This window comes from Frieseomelitta varia, unplaced genomic scaffold (genome assembly GCF_011392965.1).
Source record: "Frieseomelitta varia isolate USP_RPSP 00005682 unplaced genomic scaffold, Fvar_1.2 scaffold_404, whole genome shotgun sequence".
In the NCBI taxonomy this organism is placed as follows: Eukaryota; Metazoa; Arthropoda; class Insecta; order Hymenoptera; family Apidae; genus Frieseomelitta; species Frieseomelitta varia.
In genome coordinates this window covers 359,659-385,962 of record NW_025110151.1, presented here as the reverse complement: position 1 = coordinate 385,962, position 26,304 = coordinate 359,659, and the positions used below count along the sequence as shown (strand labels likewise).

Here is a 26,304-nt window from a genome sequence, read left to right as displayed (position 1 = left end):
TGTCAAATAAAATAACCAACAAATTTATGAGATCTATACTATATTGATTTCTGCACTATTTGATCCAATTTATCTAAGTTGTACAATTAAAAAGTTGTAGATCTAATTTGTAGATTGCTACCACTAAGATTGACGAGAAAATCGCAGAGAGAGAGAAAAAAATATTCGCAGGCAAACTTGAATTATTTAGAATAAAGCATATACTTAGTATTAATCTTATGTAAATTATACATTTGCATTCATCGATCAGTTCATATCTTTTACTCCGAACTGTTTAACGTTTTTCTTGAGACATCACCGTGAAAATATTCTCTCCGTATGAAAGTAACAATTAAATTCGCAAGAGAAAAAAAAAAAGGAGCACCAACCTGCAAATAAGGGCTGGCCGCAGAGAGAACCAAACGATGCGCCAGAAACCTTTGTCCGCCAGGACAACAGAGAGCCACGTCGGCGAATCTTTGGGACAGCATCGCCTCCTTGAGGAACTCGCCGACATTCGGTGCTCTCCCAGAAACTCTGATCACTTCTCCCATCATGCTCCAACTCGCGATAGTATAACGCTACTTATCCGATACTCTTCTCAGCCGGTATAAAACAGTTCAAAAGATCATCCCGAGCGTTTCAACTCTTCTCTATAACAATGTCGCGTTTTATTGGCTGAATGTTCTTCGTCTCAAGTGAATGTATGTACACGTCAGTCAAGATTCAACTTCATTTCGTCGAACTTGAACGTGCACGTTGCACTCGAATACACTGATTTTCATTAAGTACGCGTCCACATGATGAGGTAATCAGTTTGTCAAACGTCTCGCGGCGTTTCGTTATAAATAGAAATCAATTATTAGAGGAATAATTCTCGGACTGTTGATGTCCGACATAGCCGGCATAGCTACAAGAGAAAGAGAGGAACTCGTTCGAATAAAAATTCTAATGGGCAAGGCTTCCGAAGTGATTCGATTATTATCTAGCAGCTTTCGTCAAGTTTGTTTCGTATGTTTTGCTCGATGAATTCCACGTATATTTTATTCGTACATACTTTTTCATGTAAGGCACTTTCTCTTCTTCTTCTTCTTGAACTTTCAATCAAGATACAATCTCACCTTTGAAACATCCTGTCAACTGTGAAACATCTATCGCGACCGATCATAGAAAATTTCCCTTTCGTTGAATTCAGATTTTATTTTAAAAGCCTGTTGAAAGCTAATCTATCTAATTTTGAAATATATCAGTAAAATTTAATATTAAAATATTAAAATATTAAAGTATTAAAATATTAAAATAATTTATAAAACGTTTAAAATCCTTGTTTTCCTTTAAATATTTAAAATCTTCAAATGTACATCAGACTGTATTTTATACTTTGTGACTATATTTTTAAAATTAGAAATTATACCTTTGTCGAGTAATAACTCATCAGTTTACATATAATAAATGTGTAAAATATCCAAAGTATAGCGCAGCGTCTAGTATTGATATATAAAACAATTTTCTTTCAAAGTTCTATTTTTATATATACCCACATTTGTATGAAAATCCACAATCTATAAATGACAATAAATATATCGCTCGTGTACAAACTGTTATCCATTTACAAAGGACTAAATCGTTCAGTGATTTTAAAAATGGAGTAACATCGTTTTGTATTATAATAGCAGAAATTGACGAGACTGCTTTATTACAGCTTATTGGGCTAGCGGTTTTGCGTGGACCATGGCTGATACCATTGTACTGTGAAATTACTTTGTGGCCAAGAAATTGATACCCTTCGTAAAACAACACCCCGAGCGAAACGTGCAGCACGTAGAACGCCTTGTCACACGCGTGGTTGAACAAGGTTATTCGCGCCACGCCGCTTGCAACTTTTAATAAACTCTGGAACCACTTTGCATACGCTTATCAATTACAAATAAACCTGTAGCCATTTGTGTCACAAGATGGTAACATTATGATAAATACGTTATTTATGTCTTTTATATATGTCCAGCGTTAAGGAAACATAAATCTATGACTGCCAGCACGCACTATCGTTTCTTCTCATTCGACGAAGAACATAAAGTAATGCAATTTCCAATTCTAATGCGTCTTAAAACTGCTTTCTAACATTTGCATTTTCGGATTTTCTTATTCTTAGATTCGATTTTTTAGCCTCTCGAAGACTCTTCGGATTGAAATTCTTAAATTCTCTCTTGCATTCAAAAATTTGTTGATTCTAAAATTTTCGACTAGATTTCCTAAACTCTTGGATATTGAAAATACTTGAATGTTTGGACATCGTTATATTTCTGGATTTTCAAATATAATTTTTTAATTTTGAAATTCTCGTATCGTACAGTCCTTGGAATTTGAAATTTTTAGAAATTTTTGGATTTCCTCGATTCTTAAAGTTTCAGACTTTTTGAACTCTTGGATCCTTACGTCTTTAAACTTTCACATTGTTAAACCATTTCTGTGTCTCCTTTGTTTTTGGATTCTCGTTTTAATACCCAGTCAACTGTTGCATTCGCGAAATCGCAGAGACATGGAGAAATACTCCTATCAAAATATTGCCTATCGAAAACAGCGGAGTCAAGGTAGATGCATCAGATTTATAGAGTTGCCGTCGCCGTGCACTTGTCCGCTTGTCATTGCCCAGTGATTTAGAAGAATGACCTGCTAGCCTTGATATTCGGTTTAATTACCATCGCGATAACAGTGCCAGTTTATGTTGGCACTTTTCGAAAGTAATACTTTCCAAAAGGATAATGCTTTCACGTTTGTTCACTCTAGGACACTAGCAAATTGAAATAATCCATCGAATTATGCTCTATTACATGTAAATTAGGAACAAAGAAAACATTTAAAGAAATAGGATAATAGTTATTTTTTGCTTTCGCGATCCTTGACATATTTCTCTCTTGCTTCTCTTTCAATATTTTGAGAAAATATTTAGTACAAAATTAAAACGAGAGAGCATGTATGATAGTAACAATCTTTTCGTATCTTACACAAGCTTGAAATATTTAATATTGAAAAAATGTAATTAAATTGAAAATGCTTGGAAAGATGCAGCTGATTGTGAATTAAAAAATTAACAAAAAATTTTGAACGATGTCTAATTATATGTTAAATTCTACTTTAAATTGAATTTGAATACAGCCTATTATAATTTTTTGTTCAAAAATACCGAATAATGAAAGCACAGAAATGTTTTAATCTTTAATTTTTATATATGAGAGAAAATTAAACAACAGATACTAATAAAACCAATAAGAATACATAATTAAAACAAAAAATTATGTAATTTATGAAATTTTTAAAAATTAAAAAACTAATTAGAGTTAATTTAATTGATTGCGCATAGTTATAATAATAACATTTTTAACAGTACTTAAATCACGGTAAGAAATTGAAAAAAACAATCAGTTTGCAACCTACTACATTATTTGAACCATCAATAGTTATAAACAGTATATAAATCACTACTAATGAAATGTCACTATGACCAAGTAGCATTTAGTTGTACTTTATTTTCTCAAAAAGAAAACCTCGGATGAAAAAGCTTCGTATCAAATTTTTTACGTTTCTTTCACACAAAGTGAATCTTGTTTCCATTGTACTATAATTCCTAATAATATATTAATATTATAGTAATTAACAATAGTAGCAATAGTAGCAATAGTTTCTGATTAATTAATAAACATTACGCGATGACTTGATATATTTAAATTAGATATTAGCATCCATTATAATATGAAGATCACGTGAGAAAGATAAGTCCATTTTTGTCAATTTTAATTTCTGCGTCACTTGATAACTAAAAAAATAGTATTTCAATCTAAAAAAGTCGAAAAAGAAAATAACCTAATAGATTTGAAGATGTAAACCTTAGTAAACTAGGTGATAAATCGGCGATGTCTTATAAAATAGAAATATTATGAATATTAAATTACTCAATTAATGTAAATTTGTGTGACTAATGAGATGACACAATCGCATATTTAATCCCAAAATCAAATGTAAAGGTAATCTCGATGTTGACAAAATATTAAATCTTAAAATTGCTCTCTTATAAAGATTTTTCATCCATGGCTTTTATATTGAAAACGTAAAATAAAATACATTTCAGACATTATTTCTTTAATCATGTTCGCGCATAGACAGTATAATTATCATAAACAAGACCTTTGTCAACGTTGTAATAAAAATTTGCATTTATCGACCAATACCGCGATGTCTTTAGATTGATACTTGCGATCCGTTTATTGCAGCGTGGTTGCAAAAATAATCGATTTTTACAGCAACTTTGCGAAATATTCCGTTAAAAATTTCGTGCGACCTTTTTGTACACAATATGACGAATTTTTTTTTTTTCTTCATTTCCCGCTGCACTGCTGCATATTTAACATGGAACAACAATGTTCGATTTTTACACACTTATCTTGCGTCTATTGCAGTTTCGTTACACACTGATATGTATTTGTCAATTTAATCAATAACTTATTATGTACCGCACTTCACCGCCATGACACTACACGTTACTTTATATATAAATATTTTATTTAGTTTCAATAACCACTTTGTTTCATTGTACCATAAGTTTACACCAATGAATGATGACGTTCGTTCGAACTTCGGCCGCGCGCGAAGACACGGTCGTTTTGACACCTCGATCATCAAAAGAGGTTTGACGAGTTTTTATTTGTAAACATTTTATTATCTAATCAGCTCACGTTGTAAAACAGTAATGATTTGCCCATGAGAATCGTACGGGCAAGGTTTTCGATATCAAGTATCTGTGAAATACAAATTTTTGTTGTCACTCTTCGAAACGTTCACTTTCTTTTGACCCAATGCGAACATATATTTCATACAGTGTTTAATCATTTTACGTCAATATTTCAACAACCACAAAAATTAACAAATTGCTCGATCCATCATTTTCGTTACTTTCTTACGATCTGTTGCGATTATTTTCCCCTTGATAATTATACGAAATTAAAATTCAACGACTGTGCTACTAGATAATGATCTGCTTCGGAAGAAATGCTTCTAATTGTAAGAGAATTGGAAGATGCCAAGAGGAAATCATCGGTAATAAATAGATGTGTTGAACTGACCGTGAAAAACGCGTGTATCTCGGACGATTCGGTATTGCACGTGTCAGAACGAGTGTGAGACTCCGGCATGATAAAATTGTAGGCAGAGAGGAACGAGAACTCAACCGAGAACTCGCAGGAATTTTGTGGATCGCAGAGTGCTCGAGAGATATACCCGTCGCTGAACAACTCAGCAGGGCGACTGCCACCTGAAATCCTCAGGTGAGCAGAGACCACCTCTGCTCCTTGCAGTCTCTCAACGGAGAGAGAACTCGAAGGAACTCCTCCCATATCGGTGCTCTACTCCCTCCTTGAAATTATATACTTGCGTTTCCCATCGTGCCGCCACGAGGACATTCGAATTGATAATTAAATGAAATGTAATTTTCTCGATGATGATATCCTATCTGTATCACTTTGTAACAATGATTTCTTGCTGAAATATTGCATCCCACTGATTATAAATTGTTCTAATCGGACATTTTATTTTTAATTCTGCGCACGAGGCAAACCGTAATGTATACGTCTTACCTGTGAGGCAGAGTATTTAATTTTTCATGGAAACAACAACAAAAGAATAGTGCAACAAGAGCGCGTTTTTCATTTTATAGGATCATTTAGTATGTTATTTATAATTCTTTTATCGATGATATTCATTTTATTTTAATCGTTTTAAAATATTTACAGGAATAGAAACATTGATCGTCGTGGTAACAATCAAAGTGTTAAAGAGTATTTTCGTTAATAACTGAACGATCGAGAAAAAGATATCGTACTAATGTACCATAGGAAATTAATTTATCTATGATTGAAGTTTTTTATGATTATGATTATAGCAACGTGTTCCGTACAAATTCCAGTTATTTGTCACCTGTACTTTCTAAAAAATCTACGTATTGACATATACTTATTACGTACAATTACTATGGTAAAGAAGCACAATTCATGAGCTGAATTCTGAACAGTAGAATGGTCTTGCTATATGTACATAAAAATATCTGTTCCTTTTTACACTTCAGCTCATGAATATAAGTCCTTAACACCATCTTTCTTATTATTCATTCTATGTCATTAAGCATAATTCTTTTTGTAAAATGCTATAATTCATTATCATATATCGTAAGATAATTGCAAACGTGAAGTTTCTTGATCTTCTTCTTAAATATTTAATTTCATAACTGAACGTAATTTTCTTCAGAACACTTGAGAGTATTATTCGAGAGTTTCAAAAACTAAAAAAGAAAACACATATATATATATATATATATATATATATATATATATATATATATATATATGACACATAAAACATAAACATATATATATATATGACACATAAAACATAAACATATATATATATATATATGAGACACTGGAGAGTTAAATGCCAGATAGTAGTGCATATTATGCATCATTGCTTTTTTATACAAGATGAACATATAATTTCGAAGTTTATAGAGCTGAATAATTCAGAGTATTTTGGACACTAAAGTGATTTTAACGGTAGTTTTATCTATAATGCATACACCTACCAGTGCCAGTAATTTGTGAATGTTTTGCCCGAAAAAGAAAGTACAAATCGATACACTGATATTCAACACGAGAGCGATAATTCAGATAAGAATAAATTACCACTTTGCATCTAAAAATTATCAACACGCTGAATTATCAAGAAATCATTGAACAACCAATAACAAAGTTAACGGAGCAATGAGATTTATGATTCTCACGTGGAAAATGCATAGGAAGAACAGACTTATAGAGTGAAAGCAACAATGTCGTGCCTCACAAATCACGTTTGTTTTAGAGAACATTTTATTAAGGTCGTGATAATTAAGCAAATAGAACAATATCCGCTTCCGTTTATGTTTTCTATATATAGAATATTATATTTTCAATAAGAAAGTAATCGATTCACTATCGAGTCTATCTTTATCTATTACTTGCCCTCTTTTTCAAATATTTTAATATAATTAGCGACGATTATTGGACTGACCTGCTTTAAATGGAATCTGTTTATATTTTGCACATTTCAAGTAAAAAAGTAAGAAAAGTATTTACACTACAATACAAAAATGTCCAAATTTTGCGCTTGCTAATTTTTTAACAAGATGTGTTACTAAATAATAAATATATTTTATATTATTATTTTACAATTAGTTTCAAATAAATATTTTATGTATAATGAACCGACAGAAATTAATGAATCAATTTTTTAGTAAAATTCATAACAAAGCATTTTAATCCCAGCTAATTATCTAGAACAAGAACAACCATGAAAATAAACTTTTAGATGATAAAATTTGTATGACGAATATTGTACAAATCGTGTGCTATTACGGCTAAAATTAATGGTAAAACTCAAATAGAAAAAACATAAAATTATTCATAATGATACGACAAAAAATAATTGAGACATATATTTATTTGCGATAAAATTTAATTAATGAAATAATTTTAGACTCCATTGGAACCGATTTTAATTGACTCTACAGAAGAAACAAATGGCACTCGACTATATAAAAGTTGATAATTCCGATGCAAACACCGTAGAAGGTTTGTGGGACACAGCTTCACTTCATGCTAATGTTGAACCTATTAGCACGAGTCAAGAACATTTTCCAGGCTGATTATCGGGTAAACACAATATTATGTCGGTTCCCGTTTTACCCATTATTAGCCTTGTCTATTCATATTCACGTTAAATTGTTGAAATTTTATCGTAACATTCCCTTACTGTTATTCTCGTTGAAATCTTTGACATTCTAATTGTATGCAGCACGTAACAGGATGTAGTGATTGCACGTACTGCAATTTGTCGATCACAATTCTTTCGTAAAAATAGATTAACTCGTTTTGATAATCTTGATAAAATAATCTTGATCTTCTGACAAAAATTGCAATCACAGCTTTGGATAAAAGCTCGACATTGACATTGATTATGATTCAAATCAAGTCTTATCTTTTGACTAAAAATTATGTGATTAAATGCTAATGAAGAAATGAAATTAATTTCATACAATGATTCACGAAAGTATTTGAATCCTTGTCGTAGAAAATTTTCATAAATATAGAACTTGTCCAATAACAAAATATTTCCATAATTAGAGTTTACGTAGTAGGAGTTCAGTGATCTCCTCTACCAGTAATTTTTCTTTCATATATATAGGAGTTCAAATAAGTGAATTTAGTCAATCATTATTGACCAAAATTGGATACAAACAAATCATATAAACGGATTTCTATTATCGTAAAAAAATTTTTCGAAATTTTATTGTTACTATATAATGTGACGCTACTGACACATAATGGCTAAACTCAATCTAAAAATATATATATACATATATAAAAGTCAGAAAATATTTATTGCAAATATATACCATGTCATGTCATTAATATATATTTATACGGTTTAAATAATTTAACTCATTTTAAGACCTCTATGATCTATATGTTTGCAATGAAAATATTTTATAAATATTATTATACAGAGAACAGTCAAATATATCGAAAGATATGAATGATACGAAAAGAACCTGTTAAAACGTAATTTTAATTCTTTTAAAATTAAAAAAATTACATAATTCATTTTTAGCAGAAATGAACAGATATATTAAAATATATAAACAAAAATAAGCAAGCCTCAATCAAATTTCTCTCGATTGTATCATCGATATTTGCCTTCGATAATATTTTAACTTCCAGCTTAAGCTTTTCATATTTTTACTGACATTCACTTGTTTCATGTAAATTTTTTTCAATAGTTCGACATTTTATCGCGTTTCGTTTTTAGTTATTTGTTAAAAGGTTGATAGGAAGAAGTTTATACAGTTTAAAGTCGAAAATCATTCTTTTTTTTTTATGTTAAAATAATGAGTACAGTCGGAGATATAATAAAGGTGAAAACATGGTCACCTTCCGTTCCTTGCAAAATTCCAGATAATATCATTTCTTCGCAATTCACGACCCAGAAAGCATTCGTTCCATCATATGAAAAGTACCTTTAAATTTCTTATTAAATTAAAACACGCTTAATGTTTTTACAAATAATCAAGATAGATTTTCTAAAATGTCATAGACAAAAACGTCCTTGTATAGAGCAATTATTAACGAATGAATACCAGCGAATCTGGTGGCAAGAGAAAGCGTCATGGGACAAAAGAATGCAGAGCAAAGCACCTAGCAAGAAGTTACTACACCGCATGGTAAAAAGAAATAAGGACCGTAATTAATTAATTTTTTTTAAATTCGTTTAATAAAAAAATATCCATACAAAATAACAAAAAAGTTTAAAAATTTGTACAATTTCTATTGAAGATAATTCGAAGAAAACCGCAAGTCGCTCCTCCTCAACCAAAAAAGATTAGAAAACCAAAGAAGAAGAAGGAAAAAAAAGTCGAAAAATCAGAAGAAAGTAAGGAAGAAGACAAGAATCCTACACAAAAATCAGAAGAAAGTAAGAAAGAAGAAAAGAATCCTACACAAAAATCAGAAGAAAGTAAGAGAGAAGAAAAGAATCCTACACAAAAATCTGAAGAAAGAAAGGAAGAAGAAAAGACTCCTACACAAGAAGAAAAAATTGACAAAACGGAGGAAAATAATATCGAAAAGTCGCCAAAATAATCTCTGCTTATTGTCATTCAAATTCAAATGTGCTTCTAATTTTATAACGTATAAGAATTTGATTTGTAAAACAATATCAACGTCCATCAATTTTATTACACGAACTTTGAAAATTGCGCCATCTTGTAACAACATACATCTGACTAAATATTGAATATTGTTTCGATCTTTATCGAAATATTTTATTGAAATATTTTTTATATTTCACATGTACCGTAAAAAAATAAAATATACCTCGATCACTTGTAACTAAGTCATATCAAATTATACAGATTACAATTTAAATGTAAAACACTTGATAAATGGATTTTACCTAGATGGCACTTTGGTCGCCGGAAGTGCGCCAAAGAAGTTTTCCTCGAGAATGTACCGAAAAATAATTTATATATTAATATATTTTAATTTTTATTAATATATTTTAATATTATATTTTAATATATTTTATACGTATTTTATCTTTCTCTTTTCATAGCTTCGTTACGAAAACAAATGTATTTCAGCAGCATGTTTTATTTGAAGTGACTTGTCATGCGTACGCGCGACTATAACGCGCGTAATAAATATAAAAGAATAACACTTAAGTTTATAATAGAGGTATGCAGTATTTATAAAACGATAGACATTTTAGCAAACGATTATACAATTTTGACAATTTTTTTCATCAGTTTATATAGGCTTTCTAATACTATTACTTACCAGTCTGTTCGAATATGATAAGATTACGTGATGCCTGCACTAGGTACACACGTTTGCAGTTTGTTGAAAGACGAAAGTGGAAAATGCTGATGCAACCAGCAACGATAGTTGAGTTTGATTTCCAGCATGGTGGAATGAATTTTTAAGGGGAAAAAGAATGTTGTCGTTGGTTACACGCTTTCCACGACGATCACAGGATTCGTTATATTTTGCAGCCGAAAGAAATGATCCTTTTATTTCTCTCGGGCCACTTCTTTAAATAAAAGAGAATATATTTGGAAAACAATTTCAATTCTAATTATAGGCAAGAAAATAGCATTTACCTTTTATCTTTTAATGTTTAATCTTTAAGAATTTTATGCACACTTCTTTTTTGAACTTTTTGTTGGACGATATTTTTGAAAGAAAGGTCCATAACTCATTCAAGGCAAACTACATGCCTCTAGGCATTTATTAATTAAGAATCTGATATTTCATTTACAGAACAAGATGAAACAATCAATGCTATTGCATCATGATCAATTCATTTGTAAAGGAAAGGAAGTTTTCTATTTCGAAAATATACTTCTTTGCAATGATATTAGTAAAACGTCAAAAATATGCTTATAAAACGAGAACGCATCGTCGAATGTCAGTGACAAATATTTCGCATAAAGGTACAACGATAAATTTGTTTCTTTTTTTTTTTGTATTTATATTTTCGTTAAAAATATAAAAAACACTTAAAATAACAGAATCCTTATATATTTTAAGGATTTAAAAGATTTTTATATTGATACCTAGGTAAATTCGATCATGATCACCGAATTGTATACTTATTGTTAAACAACATTAATTGTACACTTGGAAAAAGAAATAGAACAAATAGATCGAGGCAATAAAATTCAATCACAGACTAATTCTTTTATCGTGATTAATTAAAAGATAAAGTTTTTAATCGTGATTAATTAAAAGATAAAACAGATTGCGGTCTGCATCACCTCTGTATGTATATGCATACATATGTATTTCGAATCTATCTTTAGTCGTGTTTCCGGCATAGAAAAAAAAAACAGACACAACTACGTACAACTTCATTCGATATCCTTCGGATATAATGTTACATTCGTGCTAGGCCATATTCCATTTCTACCATTTCGTTGCAAAACTACCTAGGTGTTTCGTTACGTTATGCTACCGCATTAAATAACAACCATCGACGATTGTTTCCTATAAATTCTTCGCGGCAGTGAATGAAAGGTAGATCGAGACAATTCGTCGTACAGTACAACTGTTTCACGACACGCGGTACACCCCTAAACACTTACTTAGGGATAAGAGAAAATCTGAATCACGGACAACATGAAACAAATGCATAGTTTTACAAGCGTATTATACTTTAACACTGACCATCGTTAGAAATATTGTTTTTAAATATCCGTGAATAAAGTAACTTCAAAATTCTTGCATGATACCTAAATTCTGTTTCAAATTACTATTGCATTAAAATCTAGACTAGACTCAATTAAATGCCAATTCTTCATTATCATTAAATGTCGATTTATTCGAAAAGTGATCTCAGAAATTTTTATTACATTATATAAATACAATTATGTTTGATACAACTGTAAAAATTAATTCTAAAAATGAACCATCTAACAGGATAGAAATGCCATAATTATACTATTGTACAAAAACAAGTGCATAACAATTCAAAATAGAATTTAAGCTGAATCTAACTTAAAAAGTAAAAAAAAAAGACATATCTTCATTCTCAAATAGGTGCACAAACAATTCCCTCGTAACTATTACTTCAAATACATTTTCTGAAAAAATTACTTTTTTTTACTTGCTGCGTGCTTTTAATAAAACGACAATATATAATGTACATAATACATTTACAATTCGGATTAATTCTATATTCATGGATATATAACAGTATAAATAAGTTCATAACGAAATCTATAAACCATTCTAGCGATCGAACGATATTAAAAATAAAATTGATGCTTGAGAATATTTTCACGCAAAATCCTATGGAGGTTTACTCCTTTAAATAAATATTGTGAGATTTAACTTCAACAATAATTATTTATTTTAATTTATGCATAACAACATCTTTATGACGACTGTTGGCTTGGTTGATTCTTAACAACTGAGATTACAATATATTTCCCGCTATTTTATTTTCTTCTCTCTTCATTTGTAATCAACTCGTTTTTAAAAATACGCGCCGCCACAATTCAAACGACAGTGCTGCTACCTAACAAAAGCCATTTCCGTTATATGCGAGCGCCATTTTAATTTGTCGAGACGGATTAGTCATCTTGAAAGTGCTACTACGGTTCGATAAAATTCGCTTGGGAACGTTTTAAGAACTGTTTTTCGCTGGTCAATATAAAAACCGTGGTAATGCAAAAGTGTTTACCGCAGTGAAACGTAGCAGGCGTAACAGTTTGTTTAAGCAATTCTGATTTTGTTCTTCGGTATGTCAGAAGGCGAGGCTACAGCGTCGCAGAAGAAACAGCAGCCATTTCAGCAACAGCCACAACTTGGAGTAGGCTCAATGGCGAATATGGCATGGCAATATCCCTCGCCAAACAATATCCATAACATGTTTTCTCCATATTCAGGGTAATTATTAGCTGCACGCGTCGATTTAATCGGGAAATTATCGTATTTTTAACAACACGTTAACGAGCAACGCGATGTTTCGATTTAGAAAATCTCGTACGCGTTCGAAACGTAATGTATTACGCACGTAATGCTTGACAATTTGTTTGCTCTTTTGTTTACAACATGAATGAACGTAAAAAAAAAACTGTTTGTCGAACAAAGTGAAAGCGAAAGATGTGGTGTAGATAATGTACCACAGAAATAACATATATCAATATACGAAAGACGCTTTGCAATGACCTAATTTTAGATGAGCATACGTAGTATAAATATCTTGGAGTAATTATGTATTATTTTAATAAGTAAAATACATCATGATATACAAGTACATAATAATAAAGAGTTAAAAGATGCTTCTGCGCATGTTATTAATTATTTTAATGTTCAAAAATTTTTGAAGTCATGAATAATAATAGATCTTTTACAATATTAAGCAATTTGGTCGCATCTATGATAACCTATGATTATATTCCTTGCAGGCAGTTGTATCCAGGTTATCAAGGTGTACCTCATCAAGGACAGACATTCAGTTATTATCATGCAATGATGCCTGGATATGGACAACCTTTTACTCCACAGCAGATGCAACAGCAGCATCAACAACAGCAACAACAGCAGCAGCAGCAACAACAACAACAGCAGCAGCAGCAGCAGCAGCAGCAGCAGCAGGACAATAATCAAGGAAAGCAATTACATCAGCAACCGCCAGTACCTGGAACTCCAATGTCTTTAGATGATGATTCTGAACTTCCTCCTTTACCTCCTGGACCTCCACCATCTGTGCAGACATCTCAACAACATAACAATCAAGTACAACCATCTTTACAACCTCATCCAGGGTATATGTACAATGCATTTCCATATGGTACTTGGAATGGAATGCATAGTGATATGTCTCGTAAGTTTTTTCTCAGATAAAAAATATCAAAGAAATGATATTGACATTTCTATGTATTTTGTTTTCTTGTTTCAGAGTACAACAATCAAATTCGTTTTAATGTATACAACAAAAAGAATGGTTTGTCTTTTCTTTCTCCATCTGGCAATAGTGGAGCTGCAAAGAAAAAACGTAAGCGGAATAAAAATTTAGCAGCACAGTTCAACAATAGCTTTCAGGCAAACAGTCCAACGACAACAAATTTCGTGCCTGGTCCTAACCTGAAGACCGAATTACCGCCTTTACCTCCTGCACAACGTGAAGTAGTGGCTCCTCCTCCACCAACTGAAGAATCCCCCACTCCTACTACACCTGCTATCACAACTGTAAATAATACAATTCCTAGTGCTGGTACACCAGCGGTAGGTACTCCTTCTGTTGTGACCAATCCCAGTCCAGTCGGCGATTGGCCTGACAGTTTGAAGAATTATGTAAACAGGTGTTATGAAAAATGCAAAACGGCAGTAGACAAGGATCAAGTTGAGATTATATTAAAGGGAAAGATTACGCGTGCCGCGAATGATGGCTCCCTTTGGGTGAAAGACTGGGATCAAGAACCATTACCTAGTATTCACAGTGAACGTATGACTATGACGATAAAACCTCAAAAGCCGGCTTTGAAATTAAATAATTTGCCGAATCCGCTGATGAATGCACAGGGAGGCTTGCGCAAGCCAGGTCTCTCTACTTCTCTCGGGGCTCGGCTTGGTGCGCGTCTCTCTGTGAATTATAAACGGTCAAGGTCAAGGACTAGGTCAAGATCAAGATCAAGATCGAGATCAAAGTCGAGATCGAGGTCGAGGTCAAGATCGAAGTCGAGGTCGCGTTCGAATACACGTAGCCCACCATCACGAAAATACAGGCGTAGTACATCGTCGTCGTCGAATGTTAGTGATCGGGAACACGATTATAAATCGCTAAAACCGAAAAAATCTACTAAAAGCAAACAGAGTCACAGCAGCAAGAAAACAAAGAAGACTAAACAGATGAAATCACATTTCTATTCAGAGTTTGGTTTAGATACAGGAAACACTGAGGAATTAGGATCCAAGGAGAAATTACAACAACGTGCTGCAAGATTCAACGACACTATTTCTAGGACAGTCAGCAATGGTGTTAAAGATGATTCCTCTACAGACTTTGATTTTACCGGACTTCACATTGTAGGAGTATGCAAGGATATAGAAAAACCTTATTTACGTTTGACATCTGTAAGATCTTTTTCAGTGATTAAATTCATTTATAGCAATTTGTAAAATTCATTAAAATACTTACTAACTTTTATATTACAGGCTCCAGCTCCTTCCGCCGTTCGACCGGTAAGTGTACTTCAAAATTCTTTGGCACATGTCAAGAAGCGCTGGGTGGCTGATCAGGACTATAGATATGCTTGTGATCAACTTAAATCTATTCGTCAAGATCTTACCGTCCAAGGTATTCGGGATGCATTTACAGTTCATGTGTATGAAACACACGCTCGCGTTGCTCTAGAAAAAGGAGATCATGAAGAATTTAACCAGTGCCAGACCCAACTACGAATGTTGTATCAAGACGTTGGCGGAGAAAACCGATGCGAATTTATTGCATATAGGATATTGTATTATATTTTCACAAAAAATACTCAAGGTTTTTAATTACTTCATTTTATATATAGGATATGTCATTTAAATGTAACTCTAAATATCGTTTTTAATCGTGAAGATGTAGAAGTGTTGTTAAAATAAGTTTTGAATCTGCAGCTTGGAAAACTAGAATCTCAAATTGGGTTGTAAAATTTCTCAATATTTTGACTATGATGCAATAGAAAAAGATATGTAGTTGTTTAAATTAAGATAGTTATTTAAATATTTAATATAAATTGGCTATCATGTAAATATTTTTTGCGTTCACACAATTAAAAAAGATATTTGAGGGTCATATTTATTAAATGAGACACTATATACAGTTAGTACCACTGTAATATTGTTTTCATATACAAAAAGAAAACAATATTTTTGTTACAGATTTAACGACTATTTTAGCAGCTTTGTCAGCGGAAGATAAAAATGACGAGTGTATAAAACATGCGCTCAGAGTACGTTCAGCTTGGTGGTTAGGAAATTTCCATGCCTTCTTCCAATTGTACACTTCTGCTCCGAGGATGGCAGCCTTCCTGATGGATTGGTTTGTTGCAAGGGAACGCAAGAACGCATTGAAGAGCATGATAAAGTCGTACGTACAAGACTCTTTAGAAATAATTATTTACATCTACTTCTCAAAATATCTTCAAACAACATTCATATATATGACATTTTCTCAAAATATTAAGAAATATAATAGATTAAAATATAACTAATTTGGTATTAACAGGTACATTTAATTGGTAAATTGTTAGATAGCTTATTTTAAAATAATTTTATTTGACAATTTTTTTGCAATTTTTTATGACCAATAAAACAAATCTTTTTTTATGTTTTAAGCAATCTTCAAATATATTTCCATAAATAAAAATAAATTTGATGGAAATATGTTTAACCTTTTTCTAATTTTTTATGGATAAAGATATAAACAGGAAAAACAATTTATTATTAATTTCCATAAAAATAAACATTATATCGTAGGTAAAGTTGGAAGTAAAAGATTGCAAATAATTTTTTTAACAATTATAATTATACATAGATTTCTGTTACAGGACATCGTTGCTGAAAAATGACTAATTTTGTTCTTGTTGTATTTTTATTGTATTATATATACATATGTTTATATATTTATTTACATATGTGTTTATTGCACGATTATCTAACGATGCATTTCTTCTGCTGTTTAGCTACCGGCAAAATTTGGCGGTTGATTTCGTCGTAGCAGAATTGGCCTTTGAATCTTTGGACAAGTTTTATGAATTTGTCAATGAATTGGGGTTGGTTTATGCTGATCCTGAACACCATCTAATCGACTGCAAGACAAGCAGTGGTTCTATAGGTGCTTGGTAAAAAAAAAAGCAACGTCAGTTTTTTGATGGAAGATGTACAAACAAAAGCTATTGTCGTGCACATTCATAGGCACAAATCTGTGTGTATATATGCATATGTTTCCCGATTATATGCATATGTAGACTTTATATACATATGCATATACATGTGCATATATTTAACAACACATTCATCTGGTACTGATAATTCTTACCATCCCCTAATCATTGTTCTCTTCGTTGCTCGACACAGTCGAGCAACAATTTATAAATGAAAGTTTTCCCCGCAATAATTTATACATATACGTATCTTAATCTCAGCCCAGCGCAAACGAAGAATCTACTTACAGGCTGAAATGAATTGTACAAAAGAAATAGGATGACCGTTTTAAAGTTGTCCGCAACTACCTCAAATAGAACTCGGTATGAAGCCGATGCTCATAGTAAATTATGAAAAGAGAAAGGAAATGATAGAAAATTATCTTCAGGAAAACAAACACCTCTCGTTTGGTCAGAACTTCAAATTCCTTCATCGATCATCGATCATGATCGATCGATTCTCCAAAATTTATTCATGTTATATATTGTATGTGTTTTTATTCTTGGGTCTGGTGATTCTATGCATCTTTTTCCAAACATTGTCTACTAAAAGGAATTTTTCAACCATTTGGCAAATCTTTTGCTGTACGGAAGGATCTACATTCTGTCATTTGGAAAGGGGAACTTTGATATTTTGTATTGGGGATTCACACGCGAATAGAAGTACAGTGATTGTTTCTACAATAGAAAATGATAAAGAATTGGAATTAACGAACATATTGAATATATGTGATCGCTATCAAGGACTTTCCGGTAAGAAATGCATTGAGGGGTTTGAAAAGATATTGGCATACTTGACAACATGCTGACAAAGAAGAAAGAAAAGGAAGTTGGGAAGATCTCAAGTGATGGTTGTAGCGACATGAAACACCTACTCAAAGAGAAAGAGAAAATATTCAATGTAATGTGTTCAAGAATCGACAATTAGGAACTTTCGGCGGAACAAATGTATATTAGTATGAAATTTTCGCGTGTGAAGAGTGAATATTTTTATCTTTTTAAGTGTTTATCGTAGGACAATTTTTTTTTTTCCTTCTATCATCGATTCTCAAGTGTTGAGAATTTCATCTCCATTTTGATTCAAAACAGGAATCCAAGGGTATAATTCAGAGAAGAAAGACATTTCATTGTACGATCACATTTGGATATAGTGTACATAATAAATTATTTAATTTTCGGATATAATATTATTAATCAATGTTATGCTAGAACGTAGTGGATTTAAATTAAAATTAAATCCTAATTTTATTACTAATAAACACAAAACTTCGTATTATCGTATGTGTATTTTATATTTCAACTATTGAACAACAAATAATTGCTAAAATCCATAACTTTTTCTCAACATCCTTAAAAATTATAAAAACATCAATACGGCAGTCAACATGTAGATCTATTTCCAATTATAAATAAGAGCAATCATATTTCATATGATGCACAGTATGTATTCAATTATTTACAACTTTAGACATAATGACGTTCTTTTATTTCAAAAAGATTTAATTAATAACTAAAAAGTAAAATCTTTGATAATAAATTTTTATGAAATTTCTATATAGAAAAAATAAAGTTAAATCAATGTCTTATCACGTTATATAATAATAACATATTTTTTATCAGAATTATACGAGTAAAGTAAAGATTTCATTAAAATACAGATTTGTTGCAATTATTCGTTGCATTGCAAATATATAAATTGCACAAATCATGTTTTTATAAATTAATTTCCTGATAATTAAAACATTTTATTGACTTGACAATATCCAGTTACAATGTGATAAATTTGTATGAGCAATCCATGTCGTTATTTAATGCAAATTTGTTTTACTCGGTTCGGATTTTGTGCACAAACTGCCAATAAAATTGTGCGATATTACAGCTGAGTTTCAGTTTTTAAATTCATCGTTACACAAATGTTTAAATTAAATACGTTCTTATATATATTTATATTTTTTTTCAAATCATATACGTGTATGTGTATAAATTAACTACGTCGTGAAATGCATATAATAATCCTAGTTATTTCATATAACGTTACAAAATTTTGAAATTCGATATAATAAATGAAGGCATTATTGTAATGGAAATTAAAACCTAAGATTCAATAACATAATATTTTTTTATTAATTTCGTCAAACATCGAAAAATCTTGCAAAGTAAAACAGATAGTTATTGAATGTTTTTTTCAAATATTTCCATAAATTTCGAATATCTTCGGGAAATATGTTTGTGTAAAAGTGGCTAAGATTCGACCTCTATATCGCTGTATTGCGAATTACAAAGTGCGTAATAACTTGATGTATCACGACGTTCCTAATTATTCAATTTGTGTCTTAAGAATTATATATGGCATCGCAGAAATATATTTCGATCGCATATATTAATGAAATAAGCAATAAACACTGCTCGTAAGAAGTACAAAGAAAAAAAATAACATTCACACTCAAAACTTTTAAAGAATTACTCAAACTAGTTTTACTCGGCTAATCAATAATAATAAAATTATTTCATTGATTTGTTTTAAAAAAAAGTAAAATACTTTAAATTTTCAACAAATTTTAAACCTATCAAAATTTAAACAAAAAAAAAAAAATATTAAACTGGCTTTAAAATATTTTCATGCATATTCAATTATACAATTTTAATCGACATATATAATTCTCAACACAGATATCGTTACCCGACATGGTACAATTATTACTTACATCATTACTCAAATAAAAAATATTAAAAGTGAAACGTACTTTAATAAAAAGAAATCAGGGGTAGCTGATAATGTTTCCGGCACGATAATTTATACGGATAAGGATACGAAACTGTTATACTGGGTGATGTTGCGTTTCAAAATATCCGCGCACGGGCCTAAAACTCGCTCGAATCTTGCTCGATCGAGTTTCACACATTTCAAAGGGCCTCGTGCCACAACAGTTGCTGCCCTCGGCCTGTCCAATAACAATGCAATTTCACCTATAATCAGTAAAATATCGTTAACATACAATGTTCAAAAATTTCTTTCAATATTATCTTCTGTATAATTTAATCATTCAGAAGTATAAAAACATACCGAAATAATCAGATGGTCCTAAACGACCAACTTCCGCTGGTTCTTCACCTTCTGAACGTTGTTGGAGGACAACAGCTGTGCCTTCGACGATTATGTAAAAGTCTTCACCTGGTTCACCCTGTCGAACTATTGTCTCACCATCGTCAAATGCCACCGGTTCTAAAGCATCAGCCACCGTGAGCCGTTCCCACTTATCCAAAGATTCTAAAAGCAACAACATTTTTGTACAATATACTCACAGTAATATTCTGTTACATTTTCATGGAACGATTAATTACCTAAAATTGAAACTCTGGAAAGGAATTCTTCGTACATCTTTCGCTTCCTTATGGTAGATCCCATGAGGATTCTTCGATATGAATCTCTATCGATACCCCATAATTTTACATCGGTCTTCGCTCGAACAGTCGCGGCACGCGGTGTCCCATATATCAATGCAAGTTCACCAAAACTTCCACCTTCTCCTATTGTTGTGGCTAATTCACCATTGACAAAGATCTCGACCTCTCCTTGATCAATCACGTAAAAATTGTCACCTTCGTCGCCTGTTAACACGTAACAAAAAAAAAAAATAGTCGGATTAAGCAAGTTTTCTCGCGCGACGAATTTTCTCGGGGGTCGATAATGAACCCTAAAGCTATTTTTAGCACCTTGACGAATAATTGCCTCTCCGGGTAAAAACGTGACAGGAAACATGGCGTCAAAAATGTCAGAACGTTCGTTCTCGTCGAGATGAGCGAAGAGAACATTTTTGGCAATAGCTTTGCTCAAGGCAGCCATTGTCTTGTAATCTTTCGGTACGACTTTCTTAACATAACTGGTCGCATCCTCTTCGGATACCGGCTCCGCGGAGATGCCTCCTCTTCGCCTCGGAACTTGAGGACCTTGTTGTCCAGCAGGTATATCCTCGGTATCCTCTGGACTGATTGCGATCTGTTGCTTAGCATCGTGAGCCTGCTCCTGAAATCAGTAAACGGAACTTGATCAATTTCATCAGAACGATGATCGACAATTTATTATTACGATAAACATTAGTAAACAACCCAACTTTTGATACAACAAGAGATTGCCAGAATAAGCATTTTCCGAATTTGGAAACTCGATTGCGGGGAGGGGAATAAAAGAAGAGGGAGACACCTAATTATTATCAGGTATCAATTGATTGGTTTCTGTACCTATTTCCGTTTATTTACATTTGCGGGTAATTAAAAAATATTACCGATATTCACGTTTTGCTCTACTTGCCTGTTGCACCATGTCGAAAGCTGATGTTCTCCTAGGCGTTTTGTAACTATTATCTCCGATCCTATATCTTTTTACAAATCAACAAAACTTTCGCTTTCGCTGTTTACTCCAAAACAAACGTTATGACCCTGGAAGAGTCATGTAAGAAAAACAAGTCGCTTTTTATAAGTCAATTTTGTTTAGACATGCGCAATATACAATACTGTGCCCTTCCTTTAACGAAATCATGTACTCTTAATTTTCTAGGTATATAGTACATAGTACATACACATACGTGTTGAACATGGATAATTTGTATATTGGGTGGATCACAGAAAACATTGTGCAAAGTTATTTTTTCCACAGAAACTGTATTTTGTATGCTCATAAGATCCCTTCTTTTTCACTTTTTTGCAATTAAGACAGGCCTCTTACGTGACAAATAATACACAACGTACTTTATTTTTATCATTTGCAAACACTTCCAATGATGGACAACGTCAAATCTATCGATCATTATTTCCCACAAGTCATCAATATAAATTAAACGACCACAACGTGCAACAAAATGCATTATAGAGACAGAAAAGGCTACGCTTTTGTAGAATATTTTTAAGTTTGTAGAATTTTACAGGAAGTAGGAAAAATAACAAATTCCCATAACTGAATATGTCTGTGATAGATATCACTTTCCATCCATCGAAAGCTAACTACTTATTGTGTAATTATATAAGACTTTGGATAAAATATTATATATGGCCTATGAAAGATGAGCATCGATGAAAAGGTGGACAAATAATGCCATAGGTCACTTGGCGTTTTTACAGATGAGTACTTCCTTATAAAGGCACAATATAACATAAGAACATTGTACCAATTGCCGATACTGCACGATTTTTATACCTCTTTTTGATATCCAATTAATTTGACTGTTGAATGTTGTATCGAAATTTGATAGTTACTAAAAACGAAGAATTCTGAATAGCACGATTGAATATAAACAGCAAAATAAATTAGAAATCATTAATCTTTTATCAAATCGTGATATAAAAAAAAAATTAGTGCAATCAGATACTAACTTATATCAAACCAAAAATTATGAATATTGTATTTCCAATTAAAAGCTCTTTTATTGAGATGAACTATGATTTATATCTTTTGTCCTTATTTATTTACGAAATGTATGTTAATCAATTCGTCAACATTAAGTAATTAAAAAATGAGGCTGTCTATAACGTTTGCACATTCATTTGTTTTATCATATTTCATATAATTTTATCATGAAATGCAAGTTTAAACAAACAAATTTTTTCTAGTGAAAAAAAAATTAATAAAATGTATTTGAAAAATAATACAAATATTCTAAAAGACATATATATATATAAAATTTTTTTATATACAAAACCTACAACAACAGAACAATAAAAATTAGTTGGTCAGTGATCTTAGCATGTGCTAAAATGGCATTCATTTGATATCCAAACAATAAAATATCACACTATTTCAGATTATCACACTATTCAGAACAATATCAGATTATTTTTTAACAAGCTATGATTAAAATTTCATCGACTTATTACTTATTCCAGATTTATTACTTTACAATAATTCCATAAAAAAATAGCAAAATATCATATCAATCGATCCTATTGTACGCAGTAACTACTCCTAATGATCACCAAATCAAAGCGATTTAACTGTAGCATAGCAAGTGTCGAAGCATAAACTTTAAATTGTCTCTTGCTTAGCAAATAATAGCCAAGAATGAACAAGCAACATACATACGTAGAGATATTAGAATGCGTGAATAGTGAGGCTTTTGAATTCCAATTTCGAAACGATCCAAAGTTTTTTTTATACAATTGACCCTTGAACAACACGGGTTTGAGTAACACAGTAAATTGTTTTCCGAGTCAATATTTATAGTTTCAAGAAGTTTCTTGAAACTACTAAAAGATACTAATCTGTGAAGTAAACCGTAACTTTGTGATCCCTTATAATTTTCTTAATAACATTTTCTTTTCTCCAATTTATAGAAATACAGTACATAATAGCACGAAATAAAGTTTATAATTTTGTCTTTTAGAAGGTTAAAAAGAAAATTGTCCTTGAGTTTTCCATTAGTGTCTACGTCTCTAACCCTCGCGTTGCTCGAAGGTCAATTGTACTGCAAAAATTCAATCGTTTCGGATATGATTCGAAGCTTAAAATTTTGGTAGGTTTTTAAATCTTGATAGATCGGAAGTCTTCGAAGTTCCGATAAATCTTAGAGAGCTCAGTAGACATTTGCTAATATCTTATATAATGTATCATAAATACAAATTATTGAAAAAAAATTTGAGAGACACGAGAGATAGCAAATATAATTTAAACACTCACGCTCTATCGATACTCAATTCAAGATATACTAACAATAAGCCTTTCAAAATTCGAAGTATCGAATCATGTGCAATAAATGATCCGAATTTTGCAGCATACATATTTTAAGCGATTCGAAGTGTTTAAGAATTCATCATTACGCGTGTATAAGATCGGTTATTCACGATCGTACCTCATCCATTATTTTGACGATATTCAGGACAAGCACACACGTATATTTTTTTTTTTTTTTTTTTACCCGATCACGTGTATACGTGACACCTTCTGACAAGTTGTCGTCTTACACACCCGAATACAATCTTATCACAAAATAAAAGTTTCAGCAGTTAGAGAGCAAGAGAAATAACGCACAAATCACAATCGCTGCTGATCGCGCGCTACCACGTCTGCCGCGCGCCGCTTCAGAATTTTCTAAGGTCTCGCCAAATTCGATTAATGCGGCACGATCTTTCGTGGTAGTTGAAGCAAAGTTGGCGCCGAGTGCCAGATGGTAAATATACGGCGCGACGCGCGGCGAAAATTCTCGTTAATTCAGAATCAGATCGATATGGGTGGGCTCATTGATAGATGAGAATCAAATGGATAACAACGTGCTGCTTTCCAACGTTGTCCGTTTAAAACGCATTGTCGCAAGCGCGCTTCGCACATTTTTGAGGACGACGCTTTACAGAGCTTTTCGTCGTCGTTGGCTAAGGTTGCGGCGCTTCGTTATATTTCGAGCATGTGCTATATTTAGAGCAGTCCCTGTAGCCGCACATGCCTTGTATCTTTTCGATACGTGTGTACGGCCACAGCAATAGGGACCGATGACGAACTTCTTATTTTATTGCTCGTATTTCCATATTGCATCCGTTTAATAACCACGCAATTCAGAAATGGAAACCACGATCGATCATCTCGCGCGGTATAGTTATGTCCGCGACACGGTAAAAAGGGCACTAGCTATATGCGTTGTTTGTGAAGATACGAAAATCTTAATGTCAAGGATAAACTCCAAGGAAAAATATGTCTGTTATTTAGAAGTGCTTGCACATGTAAGATACGACTATTGTCCATGAAAGCACCCAATTTTTCATTGCGGTAAGGACAAGCTAAAAAATCGAAAACATCAACTGTATAAATGTTCATGCGTGAAAATAAAAATAACTGTTGATAAAAATGATGGAATTGAGATTTTTATACCTAGTAATATTGAGCGCCGTCCCCTCCACTAACTAGTATCCCCCACTAGTAGAAAACTAGTGAAATGAATGCGTTTAAATAAATACATTTGGCGCCGCGTATTTTAGACTATTAACTCTCTTTACTACTGTAGTGTGTCGTACGTTCTTTTTACTTTCTTTTTTTTTACGAAGAAATATTATTCCTGCCAAAGTGATTTACTTCACTACCAAGTGAAATACCTTCGTCTGATGTTCTTGTAAAATAAAACCAGTACAAAACCAAGCACTTTAGCAATGATTGGAACGATTGTATTTTCAGTTGAAAATATTTTGAAATTTATTAGAATGTTAAAAATTATATACACATTGAACATATAGAATCTTTCTTCAAAATAACTGTTGTTAAAACAGTAATATTTTTGAAAACAGATGAATTAATATAGAAACTAAAATATATATATACCAATGTATCAATGATCAAAAAACATAAAAAAAGAAATTTACATAATATTGTTTTTAAGTTTAAATATGTAACATATTTACATCTCTTGTTACAATGTACTTTATTTGTACTATGATAGTAGTATTGCTCGATTAAGTAATATTAAGAGTAATCGTTTTAATAACTCTAATTTCGTAGAGTAATAAACTGTTTCTTATTTATTTTTAATGTAACATGAAACTGATATGTACAACATAAAATAATATTTAATGAGATATATGTACATTAAGTGCGTATTATTCCATTTGCACTGATCAATTTTTTGATAATATTATAAACCAACTCTCTTAATGAAAGTATAATTAACATTGGTAATTTTATATTAATAAACTCAAGTAATAATGATTGGTATATATATATATAGATATATGTATAGACGTTAACACTTAATTCTTTGACAGATTTCTGCTACATACAATTGAAACCTCAGCACAACTGATATATTTCAGTTTTATACTATTGTAATACGAATACTTATACGAGTATCTCAATGAATAAAAGAAAATACACGATAAAACTACCAAACAACTCGCGCGATTTATGAATAATGATAAAACCAGCAACGAACAACGAATCTGAGGTTATTTTAACAGAACAGGATTCAATACATACCCGTTCCAGTTTTTGAAAGTATTCTCTCAAGAATGATATGGGATTTTCAGGACGTCCCACACACAGCTGTACTATACAGTCTTTCAAAACTTGTTGAATATTATGTCTTTGTACGTATTCCTCGCACTCTCTTAAACTTTGTTCTTCCTCGAAACTCGCCGCCATATTGATACACAAGTTGACACTTTATAGCGAATACCTATTCAACAATTCCGTTCTTGACTTAAATGTTGCGAACGTATTATTTCCTATTTAATAACTCGGTATACAAATGTCAATACTTTTCACATGGTCGTTTATTTATGTTATTAACTATACAATGCGTATT

General features: G+C 31.8%; 4 protein-coding genes across 14 annotated transcripts in view; 2 read left to right on the top strand and 2 right to left on the bottom strand.

Annotated features, from left to right (window-relative positions):
- The window catches only part of LOC122531515 (zinc finger protein 239-like), a 42,136-nt gene extending 31,647 nt beyond the window's left edge, over positions 1–10,489 (bottom strand). The window contains exons 1-2 of one of the 5 annotated variants that reach the window (XM_043659512.1): positions 4,206–5,300; positions 369–889 (exon numbers count right to left, since the gene is read on the bottom strand). In XM_043659512.1, the coding sequence (XP_043515447.1) occupies positions 369–536 (168 nt within the window). In that variant the 5' untranslated portion in view covers positions 537–889; positions 4,206–5,300. Of the gene's footprint in view, positions 1–368; positions 1,187–4,205; positions 5,301–10,394 lie in introns of those variants that run through there. The other 4 variants (XM_043659510.1, XM_043659513.1, XM_043659515.1 and 1 more) reach the window with 4 other exon arrangements.
- LOC122531517 (UPF0329 protein ECU05_1680/ECU11_0050-like) lies at positions 8,948–9,698 on the top strand. Its single transcript, XM_043659516.1, has 4 exons — positions 8,948–9,072; positions 9,154–9,280; positions 9,393–9,489; positions 9,613–9,698. Exons 1-4 carry the CDS (start codon positions 8,948–8,950, stop codon positions 9,696–9,698), a joined length of 435 nt encoding a protein of 144 aa, XP_043515451.1.
- A 2,147-nt stretch (positions 10,490–12,636) lies between the features above and the next one.
- Positions 12,637–18,217, top strand: LOC122531523 (leukocyte receptor cluster member 8 homolog). 5 transcript variants are annotated; one of them, XM_043659524.1, is made up of 7 exons: positions 12,637–12,782; positions 12,869–13,007; positions 13,529–13,947; positions 14,023–15,197; positions 15,279–15,612; positions 15,990–16,197; positions 16,793–18,217. In XM_043659524.1, exons 2-7 carry the CDS (start codon positions 12,940–12,942, stop codon positions 16,953–16,955), a joined length of 2,367 nt encoding a protein of 788 aa, XP_043515459.1. In that variant the 5' UTR covers positions 12,637–12,782; positions 12,869–12,939; the 3' UTR covers positions 16,956–18,217. The 5 variants fall into 5 exon arrangements, with proteins under 5 accessions (XP_043515459.1, XP_043515461.1, XP_043515463.1 ...); XM_043659526.1 differs by having other exon boundaries at positions 12,642–12,779; XM_043659528.1 differs by having other exon boundaries at positions 12,643–12,779; positions 12,872–13,007.
- On the bottom strand, positions 18,066–26,287 carry LOC122531527 (cAMP-dependent protein kinase type I regulatory subunit). Of its 3 annotated transcripts, XM_043659536.1 has the most exons (6): positions 23,872–24,769; positions 21,342–21,469; positions 20,747–21,056; positions 20,375–20,641; positions 20,097–20,300; positions 18,066–19,999 (listed from the first exon to the last, which is right to left on the bottom strand). In XM_043659536.1, the coding sequence occupies exons 2-6, from the start codon at positions 21,351–21,353 to the stop codon at positions 19,827–19,829; spliced, it is 966 nt and encodes a 321-aa protein (XP_043515471.1). In that variant the 5' UTR covers positions 21,354–21,469; positions 23,872–24,769; the 3' UTR covers positions 18,066–19,826. The 3 variants fall into 3 exon arrangements, with proteins under 3 accessions (XP_043515471.1, XP_043515470.1, XP_043515472.1); XM_043659535.1 differs by lacking the exons at positions 21,342–21,469; positions 23,872–24,769 and adding an exon at positions 25,977–26,287; XM_043659537.1 differs by lacking the exon at positions 21,342–21,469.
- Positions 26,288–26,304: the final 17 nt, after the last annotated feature.